Here is a 13,512-nt window from a genome sequence, read left to right on the forward strand (position 1 = left end):
GATTGAATATTTATCTGTTTGGTTGTAAATTTAACTATTTCAATGAAAATTTATTTTATTTAGTTAAAAACTTCTTTCTTTAAATTAAAAATAAACTATTCGTTCAAATTTGAACTCAACTATTTGTTTACAAATGATCATTTTTGTTGAAAATGTAACAATTTTTTTAGACTAAAAATTGACCTATTTGGTAACAAATTTAGGCATTTTATTGAAAATGAATCTTTGGAAAAAAAATCAATTGAATATTCAACTGAATATTTAAAAATTAGCCTTTTTGTTGAAAATTTATATTTTTGAGAAAGTTTAACAAATTGGTAGAAAATGATATTGTTCTATACAAAAATTCGCTTTTATAAATTAAAAAATATTTTTAATGAAACTTTATTTACCTCATTTTTAGTTAAAAATTTACCTTTTTAAGAATAAAAAATCCAACTATTTGGTCAAAATAATTATATTTTTTATTGAAAAATAATCTTCTTAAGTTTGAAATTCAACTCCTTTGTTGAAAGTTGAACTACTTTCTTAACAATTAATTTATTTAAAATTCAAATTGGGGGTAAAGCTTAATTTTTTCCTAACTAAAAATTAATTTACTTCATTCAAAATTAACTTTTTTGTTGAAAATTCATATCTTCGGGTTATAAATTAAATTGTTTTGTAGAAATTCAATTTTTTATTTGAAACTTTAACTATTCCATTTTTTATTAAAAATTGATTATCTTTTAGCTTAGAAACTCAACTATTTGGTTTGAAATTTATTTTTATTGATACAAAAATAATCTCGGTCGAAAATTTAACTTTTCAGTTAAGAATTTATCAATTTTGTTGAAATTTTTGTTCTGTTTGGTTAAAAGCTAATTTTTTTAACTCAAGATATAAATTTTAGATTAAAAATTAATTTTTCCGTAAAAATTTCATATTTTTAGTTTAAAAATTCAACTGTTTTGTATAGAAAATTTGTCTTTTTAGCTTTAAAATTCCACATTTTGATTCCAAATTTATGCATTTTGTTGAAAATTCGTATATGATAGTGGAAAATTAATCTTCCTGGTTAAAAATCCATCTTTTTTACTTGAAAATTTTACATTTTAAATGATTTTTTTTTCTTTATTGACAGAACATTTTTTGTTTGTTCAGGATTAATGTATTTTGTTGTAAAATTTTTCTGTTTTTGTTTCAATTCAACTGTTTTTAATTTTAAGTAAAAATCTTTCTTAGCATTTTCAAACAAAAAAGTTAGTTATTCCAACAAAATAGATGAATTTTTAACCAAATGGCGGAATTTTCAACAACAACAAAATTCTTTTCTTACCAAAAAGATGAATTTTCAACAAAAATAGACGAATTTTCAACAAAACAGATGAATTTTTAACCAAATAGTTGAATTTTCATGCCAAAGTGGTGGTTTTTTTTTTGAGTCAGTTAAATTTTCAACAAAAAAATATGACTTTGCCAACATAAAAGAGGTATTTTTAATTCAGTAAGATGAATTTTCTTTCTAAAAAAGACGAATATACAACAAAAAAGTTACATTTTCTACGAAGAAAGATGAATTTTTAATAAAATATTTAGATTTTAAATCAACTAATCGAATTTTTAAACAAAAATAATAAAGTTTGAACGAAAAAGATCAATTTTAATAAAAAAAGAGATGATTTTTCCTCAATGAAATTAACTTTTTTGTTAACAATAATATTTTTTAACTGAAAATTAACTATTTTGTTGAAAATTTAACTGTTTGGTAGATAATTCAACTGTTTTGTAAAAGGAATTTAAATGTAAAAAATGTAACTATTTCATTTTGGTTTGAAAATTGATATTTTTGAATGAAAGTTGATCTTTTCTAGCGGAAAATTAATCATTTTTGTTTAAAAAAACAACTGTTTGGTTGAAAATAATTTTGCTTTGGTAGAAAAAAATCAAATTTAAAGAAAAGTTATATTTTTCAGGTTTTCTAATTTAAGTGTTTCGTAGAAAAAAATTAAAATGAATAGAAAATTAATCTTTTGGTTTAAAAATTCAACTATTTAATTAAAATTGTATTTATTTTGTTGAAAATTCGTCTTTTATGATAAAAAGTTAATCCTCTCGGTTGAAAATTTAACTATTTTGTAGAAAGAACAACTTTTCTCTATTTATTAAAAATTTTTTTTAGAAAACCACATTTTTTATTTGACAATTGAACTGTTTCGTAAATAAAACATTAATATGTAAAAAATGTAACTACTTCATTTTAGTTTGAAAATTGGTATTTTTTAATGAAAATTGATCTTTTCTAGTTGAAAATTCATCCTTTTTGTTAGAAAAACGATTGTTTGTTTGAAAATAATTCTGCTTTGGTTGAGAATTCAACTTTTTGGTGAGAAATTAAAATACTTATTTAAAAATTTAACTAATTTGATAGAAAATTAAATTTGAAGAAAAAGAATATTTTTCAGGGTTGCTAATTCCACTGTTTTGTAGAAAAAATTTACATTGATAGAAAATTAAACTTTTTGGTTGAAAATTCAACTAATTGGTTAAAAATTAAACTGCATTGTTAAAAATTCATGTTTTTATTTGCAAATTTAGCTATTTCATAAAAAAATTTATTTATTTTGTTGTTAATTCTTATTTTTTGTTTTAAAAAAATTAATCATGCTTGTGGAAAATTCGTCTGTTTAGTCAAAAATTGAAATAATTTATTGAAAATTAATTTTTTTTAACTGAAAAGCTAACTAATTTTTGGTTTAAACTTGATCTTTTTTAGTTAAAAATTAAACTATTTGATTGAAAAATTCGTTCTTTTTGCAGAAATTTTGTTGAAACTACATTCTTTTTTTCAGTATTTCAGTATATTGATAAAAACTCATCTCTTTCGATGGAAAATTAGTCTTTGTGATTAAAAATTCATCCTACTTGTATTAAACTTAAACGATTGTTTAAAAAAAATATTTTTTGTTGATAGAAGATTTATCATTTTAGTTGAAAATTCAACTGTTTTGTAGAAAATTCGTCTTCTTGACTTTAAGATTCAAGAATTTAGTAAAAACTTAAATTACCTGATTAAAACTGAACTTTTTTTGGTGAAAAATTCATATTTTTGGTTGGAAATTCAACTAATTGAGTTAAATATTAAACAATTTAAGTGAAAATATAGCTTCATTGTAGAAAATTTAATGTTGGTAGAAAATTAACATTTTTGGGATGAAAATTTAACTATTTTGTAAATCATTCCTCTTGCTGGCTTCAAATTTCAACAATTTGGTAGAAAATTAAACAATCTAGTTTAAAAATAACTTTTTTGTTAAAAAATCATGTTTTTAGTGGAAAACCCTACTAGTTGGTAAAAATTAAAACTATTTGTATAAAAATTAAACTACATGGTTCAAAATAAAATATTTTCTTAAAAATACATATTTTGGCATAAAATGCAACTATTAGGTTAAAAATTAAACATTTTTTTATGAAAATATATTTTTTTTTGTATAAAACTACATTTTTGTTAAAAACCAAAAATTTTCGGGTTAAAAATTCAACTATTTTGTAGATCATTCCTTTTTTCGGCTTCAAAATTCAACCATTTGGTATAAAATTAAACAGTTTAGTTGAAAATTCTATTATTTGTTTAAAACTAAAACAATTTTTACGGAAATTTAACTGTTTGGTAGAAAATTAACTTTTTTTGTAAAAAATTATATTTTCGGTTTGAATAGTTTCAAAATAATAAAAAAAAACCTTCTTACGATTCCTGGAAAAATTTTGAAAAAAATAATTTTTTGCGTAATTACAAGAGTATATTTAAAAAGTAATTTAAACAATTTTTTATGCATAAATAATAATTTAAGACTCCAATTTAAAGTTTAATTTAAGAACTGCTAATTTCAAAACAAATTTTAATCTTTCAATTTCTAAAGTTGCTACCTCAAATATGCTTAAAATTTATCTAATTTTGGCAAATTTACACATTTTTCGTTTTTTATTTAAAACGGAAAATTTTTCTTACCTAAAATATCAGCTATTACATTTTTTTTTTTAATTTTGAGAAATATTTTTCAACGAAAAATAAAGAAATAGTGGAATTAGCGGATAATTATGCGAAAATTGTGTCTTTCGCGTATTTTTTTTTATAAACTAGTAAAAAAAATAGTTCTATGTTGGAAAAAAATGTTGAAGTCTTTATATTGTAAAGAGTATAAAATTTTTTTAAATCTTACCAAATGATTTATTGGAATTTGAAAAAGGGGCCGGATCAGAGTAACTTTTATTTGCGAGTTTCAGCGTTTTTCTGACTAAACTGAAACCATTGCTGTGAACTCCACTGGAAGGAAGACCAATTACAACATCGTTGATTTTCATTTCGCTTTTTCGTGGCAATAAATTATTTCTTTCGACCGCACCCACCGCGAATCCGGCCAAATCATATTCTCCTTCGGCGTACATTTCCGGCATCTCGGCCGTTTCTCCTCCAACCTATTAAAATCAAAATGAATTTCGAAATTTTTGAAACCTGCGAAAATCAAATTTCAGGGTCGCCGGTTGGCCATTTTAATAAAAGAAAAAATTCCCGACTCGCAAACATTTTCCACTGTCAATTAAATTTAAAAAATGACATATTTTTATCAAATGAACACTTTTTTAATTAAAGTTAAATTCTTTTTATTTCAAATAGTTTACAAATCCTTTAAAAGTTTTAGAACTTTAATTACAATTTTGAAAATCTACCTATTGTTTTAGATTTTTTTAAAATTATTTATTCAAAATTTTATCAATTTGCGAGTAATTTTAAGAGATATTGAGAAATTTCGAATCAATTTTAAAATTATTTTTTTTAATTCAAAAAATAGTGCAGAAGATTTTTTTAAAAGTTTAAAAATTTTACAAGATTGAAAAATTTGAAAAAAAATTCGATAAAGTTTAAGAAATAGTTGAAGAAATTTAGAAATAGTAAAAAAATAATTTAAAATTTTGACAGATTTCTTTTTTTTTTAATGTACATTTTTAGAGATTTCGACAAAGAATATAAAAGATTTTAAAATAAATTTTGCAATTTCACACAATTAGAATATTTTTGAAAAAAAAATTCGAGTAACTTTAGGAGATTGTTAGAAATTTTTAAACAAATCAAAAATATTTTTTTTTCAATTCGCGAATAAGCTTACGGGATATTTAGAAATTTTGAAACAATTTAAAACTATTTTAATTTTTTCTTAAATCATTTAGAAGATTAAAAAAAAAAGTTTTACAATTTTGGAAGATTTAAAAATTTTAGAAGAAATTGGGTTTAAGAGATATTTAGAGAAATTTAGAAACAATTTAAAAAAAAATAAAAATTTGAAAAGCTTTCAATTTTTTTCAATTTACATTTTTTTTAATTTCGATAAAGAATTTAGAAGATTTTAAAAGAAATTTTGTAATTTTGCAAGATTAAAACATTCTAGACAAAAAATTTGAGTAACTTTATGGATATTTTTACAAGTTTTGAAACAATTTAACTATAATTTAATTTTTTTTCAATTCACGAATAAGTCTACGGGGTATATAGAAATTTTGAAACAATTTAAAACTAATTTTATTTTTTTTTTTAAATTTAGAAAATTTTAAAAAAAAGTTTTTCAATTTTGCAAGATCTCAAAATTTTAGAATCAATTCGGTTAAAGAGATAATCAGAAAAATTTAGAAACACTTTTTAAAAAATTAAAAATTGAAAACATTTCAAAATTTTTCACTTTACATTTTTAAAGATTTCGATAAAAAGTGTAGAAGATTTTAAAAGAAATTTTGTAATTTTGCAAAATTAAAACATTCTAGACAACAAATTTGAGTAACTTTATGGAGATTTTTACAAATTTTGAAACAATTTAATTAAAATTTAATTTTTTTTCAATTCACGAATAAGTAGAGAATATTTAGAAATTTTAAAACAATTTAATATTGAATAAATTTTTCTCTTTAATTTCGAAAAAGATCGTAAAGATTTCAATATTTTAAATTTACTTGTTCAAAGCGTTCGGTAAAGAATGTAGAAGGTTTTCAAGAAAAGCTATGCAATTTTGCAAAATTACAAAATTTTAGAAAAAGATTCGAGTCATTTTATGACATATTTCGAAATTTTAAAACAATTCAAAAATTCAAATTACAAACTTTTAAATAGAATTTGAGAAAGTTGAAGAGATTTTTAAAAGAACTGAAAACTTACAAAAAAAAATGAAACCTAAAGAGATTTCAACAAATTTAAAAAAGTAAGAAGCTTTTCAAGGAATTTGAAACTCTTCAAGAAAAAATAATTTTTTTTTAGGATTCATGATAAAATTTCAAATAATTTGTGATTTTCCAAAAATAAATATGAAGAGAAAACTGAAATAAATTTCAAACGTTTCCAACAATTTCGAAAAAGAATGTTACAGACTTTATAAGAAAGTTTTGCAATTTTGGAAGATTAAAACATTTCAGTCAAAATTCGAGTTAGTTAAGGAGATATTTAGAATTATTGAAAAATTAAAAAAAAAATTTCAAATCACCGTTTCCTAAACTTTCGATAAAGAACGTAAAAGGTTTTAAAAAAAAGTTCAACAATTTATTAGAAAAAATTCGATGAAGGTAAGGAGATGCTTAGAAAAATTTGGAAACAAATGAAAAATAATTTTAAAATTGTACTGCTTACTATTTTTGTTTAAATTTACATTTTTTTAAATTTGGAAAAAGAAGCTTTTTAAGAATTTTAAAAGTTATTATTTGAAAAAATTAATTCTGAACCGAAAAAAAAAATTTGCAACAAAATAGTTGAATTTTCAAACAGAAAAGATCAATTTTCAAGCTAAAAAGAAAAAGTTACATTTTTAGTTAAAAATAATTAATTTTCAACTAAAAAAAAAAACGAATATTCAAGAAAATAGTGAAATTTTCAAACAAAATATCTAAATTTTCAACTTGTAAAGGCATAGTTAAATTTTCAAATAAAAAAAAGGACTTTTAATAACAACAAAATTACCAGACAAGGCGGTAAAAAAATAAATTTTTAGAAAAATAATTGAACTTTTAGTCGAGTAGTTGAATTTTTTAACGAAAAAGATTTAAATTTGTGGATTTTTTAAATGTTTTGAATGTTTCAACAAATTATTACAAGAAAATAATTTTCCAATAAAAAGATTAACTTTTGAACCAAAAATGAAATAATTATATTTTCAGTTACAAAAATTAGTTTTTAAGTAAAAAGAGAAATTTTTAACAAGAATGATTATTTTTTTTCCTGAAAATACAACAAAAGACGATTTTTCGATAAAATATTTAAATTTTTAACCGAATTTTTGAATTTTAAAGAATTGATAACTAAAAATGGTAAATTTTCAATCAAAAAGTAAAATTTTTACAATTTTTTTTTCTTACCAAGGCGCACCCAGCTTGCTTGCATCCCTCGACAATTCCTCTGACGACATCTGCTGCTTTTCCAACGTCCAATTTTCCACATGCAAAATAATCAAGGAAAAATAAGGGCTCGGCACCATGAGCAAGGACATCATTTACGCACATTGCGACCAAATCGATGCCAACAGTTTCGTGTTTGTTGCACTCAATTGCTATCTATTAATTAAAATATTTCAATTTATTTATTTATTTATCCAGTCAAATAACGAATCGTAAGATAATTCAACTGTTAATTAATAAAATACCTAGACAATTTTTCAAAGAAAATTAATTTTTAATAGCAAAAATAAATAAATTTTCAAACAATATAATTAAATTATCAATCAACGAGATGAATTTTTCATCAAAAAGATTAGTGTTCTACCAAAAAAGATTTTTTAACTCAATACTTAGAACGTGTAAGTAAAAAGAATAAGTTTTCCACCAAACATGAAATTGTTTGATTTTCAGTTTTAAAAAAATATTTTTGAACAAATTATTTATTTATACAGTCAATTAACGAATATTAAGAATAATAAAATATTAAAGAATAAAATATATTTAAAAATTTGTTATAAAGACGAATTTTCAACAAAATGGTTTAATTTTCTATCAAACTGTTGAATTTTAGTTAAAAAATTAATGCTTAATAGAAAAAAAATAAATATACAACAACATAATTAAATTTTCAACCAAAGAGATTAATTTTTTATCAAAAAGATTACTTTTTTTTACCAAAAAAGATTTTTCAACCAAATACTTTGAACTTTCAACTAAGAAGGATAAATTTTCAACCAAAAATTACATTTTTAGATTTTCAGCTAAAAAAAAATATAATTTTCAATATTTTGATTTTTCTAACAAAAAAGAAAAATTTTCAACAACAAAAAAAACATTTTTAACTCAGAATGGAAATTGGAAACATTTTCAGTTAAATTAATTTTCATCGACAAAAGAAAATAATTTTCAATCAAAATAAATAGTAACATTTTTAGTTTAAAAATTAATTCTTAATGAAAAAAACAAATAAATTTTCAAAAACAGATTAAATTTTCTACCAAAGAGATTAATTTTTTACCAAAAGGATTAGTTTTTTTACCAAAAAAGATTTTTCAACCAAATACTTAGAACTTTCAATTAAATAGGATAAATTTTCAACACATTTATTTCTTTAGACAGTAAATTAAAGAATATTCATATTAAAAAAATATATAAAAATCTGTCATAAAGATGAAAATTCAACAAAATTCTTTAATTTTCTATATGAATCTTCAAGGCGAAAAGATGAATTTTCAACAAGACAGTTAATTTAAGACTGAATATTTGAATTTTCAACTACAATAATAAATATTTAGACAAAAAAAGCTTTTTTTACAAATATAATCAACTTTAAACCAAACAATTTTTATTTTTTCAACAAAAAAGACAAATTTTCAACAATAAAAAAAAATTTCGAACTAAGAATGGAAATTTAAAACATTTTCAGTTAAGAAATTAATTCTGAATGAAAAGACAAAATAATTTATAACAAAATAGTTAAATTTTCAACCAAACGTGTAAATTTTCAACAAAAAAGTTTATTTTCAATCAAACTGCTTAAAAGTTTTAACTAAAAAGAATAAACTTTCCACCAAAAATGAAATTGTTTGATTTTCAGTTGAAAAAAAATTTTTTAACCAATTTATTTATTTATACTGTCAATTAACGGATCTTAAAAATAATAAAATATTAAAGAATAAAGTATATAAAAAATTTCTTATAATGAAGAATTTTTAACGAAAGATATTTTTCAACCAAATGGTTTACTTTTCTATATGAATCTTCAAGATGAAAAGATAAATTTTCAACAAAAAAGTTAATTTAAAACTAAACATTTTTATTTTGAACTACAGTGATGAATATTCAGACAGGAAAGCGTTTTTTACAAATATATTTAACTTTAAATCAATAAATTTAGATTTTTCTAACAAAAAAGACAAATTTTCAACAAGAAAAAAAAACATTTTTAACAAATTAATTTATTTATACAGTCAATTAACAAATATTAAGAATAACAAAATATATAAATAATTTGTTATAAATACAAATTTTCAACAAAATGGTTTAATTTTCTATCAAAGTTTTGAATCTTCAAGGCAAAAAGATGAATTTTAAAGAAAACAGTTCATTTAATACTAAATACTTGATTTTTCAACTACAATGGTGAATATTTAGACAAAAAAAGCTTTTGTTACAAATATATTCAACTTAAAACGAAGCAATTTTGATTTTTCTAACAAAAACTATCAATTTTCAACAAAATACATGAATTTTCAACAAGAAAAAAATATTTTAAACTAAAAATAGAAACTCAAAACAGTTTCATTTAAAAAATTAATTCTTAATACAACAAAAAATTAAATTTCAACAATACAATTAAATTTTCAACCAAAGAGATGATTTTTTAACTATAAAGATTAGTGTTCTACAAAAAAAAATTTTTTTTAAGGAAATACTTAGAAGTTTCAACTAAAAAGGATCAATTTTCAACCAAAAATAAAACGTTTAGATTTTCATTTTAAAAAATATATAATTTTTAACAAATTAATTTATTTATACAGTCAATAAACGAAAATTCAGATTAATGAAATATTAAAGAATAAAATATATAAAAAATCTGTTATAAAAGCGAATTTTCAACAAAATGGTTTAATTTTCTACCAAACTGTTGAATCTTCAAGGTAGAAAGATGAATTTTCAACAAATCAGTAAATTTAAAACTAAATACTTGAATTTTTAACTACAATGATGAATATTTAAATAAAAGAAGCTTTTTTTACAAATATATTCAACTTTGAACCAAGCAATTTTTATTTTTCTAATGAAAAAGGAAAATTTTCAACAAGAAAAAAAACATTTTTAATTAAGAATGGAAACTGAAAACATTGTCAATAAAGAAATTAATTCTGAATAGAAAAAAAATTATTTTTTAACAAATTGGTTAAATTTTCAAGCAAAGCGATGAATTTTCAATTAAAATGATGAACCTTTAACAAGCAACAAAATAAATGTTCAAGAAAAAAGTTCAATAGTCAACCAAACAGGTGAATTTTCAACCAAAATGATTTCTTAATTCTGGAGATTAGTGTTCTACCTATCAAAAAAGAGAATTTTTAAAACAAATTCTAAATAGTAAGATTAACAAAACATTAAAGAACAAAATATTGAGAAAATTTATTCTAAATACGAATGATAGGTATTTAAACAAACAACAGATACTTTTTTTACAATTTTGTTCAAGTTTAAGCAAAGTAATTGATTTTTCTACACAAAAATAAAAACAAATTATCATTGAAAAAGATGATTTTTCCAGTTTAAAAAATTCATTTTTAACAATTTATTTATTTATTCAGTCAAATAACGAATAGTAAGACTAAAACATTTTTTTAAATATATTAAAAATTTTGTTACAAAAAAGAATTTTCAACAAAATAGTTAAATTTTCAACCAAAACGATGATTTCTTAACCAAGGAGATTAGTATTCTACCAAAAAAGAGAATTTTTAAACAAAATACTAAATAGTGAGATTAATAAAATATTTAAAGACAAAATATTTAGAAAATTGATTCTAAATACGAATGATGGGTATTTAAAGAAACACAATTTTTTTACAATTTTGTTTAACTTTAAACAAAGTAATTGATTTTTCTACAAAAAAAAAACAGAACAAATTTTCATTAAATTACATGAATTATCAGTAAAAAAAATGTCAACCAAAAAAAGATTTCCTAAGGTTCTTAAAAAAATTCAAAAATATTTGAGAAATTAATTTTTAAAGAAAAATATAATTTTACAACTAAATGATGAATCTTCGACGAAAAAAATTATTTTTCAATCAAATCGTTGAATTTTTAACCAAAAGGATAAATTTTAACGAAGAAGATTATTCTTCTTCCAAAAAAGATGAATTTTTAATAAAGTACGTTAGTTTTCAACTAAAAACGATAAATTTTCAACAAAAACTGAAATAGTTATATTTTCAGTTAAAAAAATAAATTTTCAACAAAAAAAATATAAATTTTTAACCACATGATGAATCTCCAACAACAAAAATGAAATTCTTAACCAAATAGTTAAATTTTCAACCAAGTGGATCATTATTCTGGCATAAAAGATGAATTTTCAACTAAAAAGTTAAATTTTCCGCCAAACAATTTAATTTTCAACCAAAAAATAAAAAATTTCAACTAAATAATAAATCTAATGAAAAAAGAATTTTTAACCAAATAGTTGATATTTAAAAAATTAATTTTCATCCAAAATAGAAACGAATTTTCAATCAAAAAGTTAAACTTTCCGTCCGTCAATTTAATTTTCAACCAAAAAATATAAATTTCCACTAATGAAGAATCTCAACAAAAAAAAAATTTTATAATCAAATAGTTGAATTTTCAACAAAGAAGATTATTCTTCTGGAATAAAAAGAAGATTTTTCAACAAAATACATGAATTTTCAACTGAAAACGATAAGTGCTAAAAAAATGCATTATTTTGAAAAAAATAGTTGATTTTGCAGAAAAAAATGCATTTTCAACCAAAAAGATAAATTTCCACACTGAAAAAATTATTTCTTTTACCAAGAAAGAGTAATTTTTAAAAAACATATGAATTTTTAACCAAATATATATATTCTTCTTCAAATTTTCTAAATCTAATCGTTAAATTTTCAAACAACAAAATGAAATTTTAACAAAAAATATGACTTAGTTACAAAAAATTATTATTTTACAAACAAAGGACAAATTTCCAACAAAATACTGGAATTTTTATCCAAGTAGTGCATTAGTTATGAAGGATATTAATATTCCGCGAAAAAGACGTATTTTTAAAAAAATACTTCAATTTTCAACCAACATAATGAATTTTCAACCAAAAAAGATTTTTTATAGTCAAGAAAGTAAACAAAAAAATTCACCCAAAATTATAATTTGAGGGGCAAATTAATTTTGAATAAAAAATTAAAATTTTGAAGACCCAAAATAATCGATTCTTTACAAAAAAGATGAATTGTCAACAATATACATAAATTTTGAACCAAATACTTCAATTTTCTATCCAATTTTTAACAAAAAAGACGAAATTTCTACTGAAAGAGATGAATTTTTTAACAAAAACGAGTAATATTATATAAAACAATTGTATTTTCAAACAGATATTTAAATTTTTCAACCAAAAAGATGAATTTCCAACCAAGAAGATTGATTTTTTTACTGGAAAAGACGAATTTTCAACAAAATAGATAAATTTTAAATTAAATACTTTGATTTATGGATACGATGTTAGTCCAAATTTTATTTAAATAATTTTTAGTTTATATTTTTCTTCGTTTAAAACAATTTTGAAGTAAATAGTCGAATTTTTAAAATAAAAATAGTCCATTTTTAAAGAAAAATGGTGTTATTCATTTGAGGAATTTACTTTTCAATAAAAAAACGAATTTTCTAGTTGTAGTTTCATTTTGTGTCAAATAGTTTATTTTTCTACCAAATTTCTGAATTTTCAACACAAAAAGACATATTTTCTTTAAAAAAAAATTAATTTCCAACCCAAGAATATTAATTTTCAACAGAAAAATTAATAAAAAATAAAATGTTTAACACAATAGTTCAATTTTCAGTTTAAACAATTAATTTGTATTAAAAAAACGAATTGTCAACTAAAATTATATATCTTGAAACAAAAAAATTAAATTTTAAGAAAATAATAAGAGTTCTAATAGTTGATATTTAAAAAAAAACAGATCTTAATTTAAAAAATTGTTAAATTTGAAAAAAAGTTGAGTTAAAAAAATACGTAAATTTTTAATCAAATAATTCAATTTTCAAGCAGAAAATACGATTTTTCTACAGTAAACTCCAATTTTCAAACCGCGAATATAAACTCTTAACAAAAGGTAATTTTTAACCAATCAGTTGAATTTCCAACCAAGAAGTGAAAATTTCAGTAAAAAAATTAATTTTGACTTAAAAAAAATTGACAAAAAAATTGTTGAATTTTCAACAAAATAATTCAAATTTATGGATATGGTGTTGGTCCAAATTTTATTTAAATAATTTTAAGTTGATAGTTTTTTTCGTTTAAAA

The 13,512-nt window shown here is 20.5% G+C and overlaps 1 protein-coding gene across 2 annotated transcripts in view; it reads right to left on the minus strand.

Annotated features, from left to right (window-relative positions):
* LOC117171943 (trifunctional purine biosynthetic protein adenosine-3) overlaps positions 1-13,512 on the minus strand; it is a 76,878-nt gene that overhangs the window by 34,808 nt on the left and 28,558 nt on the right. For both annotated transcript variants that reach the window (XM_033359632.1, XM_033359623.1), the window contains exons 11-12: positions 7,372-7,566; positions 4,203-4,458 (exon numbers count right to left, since the gene is read on the minus strand). In XM_033359632.1, the coding sequence (XP_033215523.1) occupies positions 4,203-4,458; positions 7,372-7,566 (451 nt within the window). The remainder of the gene's footprint in view (positions 1-4,202; positions 4,459-7,371; positions 7,567-13,512) is intronic.

Source organism: Belonocnema kinseyi, chromosome 1 (assembly GCF_010883055.1).
Source record: "Belonocnema kinseyi isolate 2016_QV_RU_SX_M_011 chromosome 1, B_treatae_v1, whole genome shotgun sequence".
Lineage (NCBI taxonomy): Eukaryota > Metazoa > Arthropoda > Insecta > Hymenoptera > Cynipidae > Belonocnema > Belonocnema kinseyi.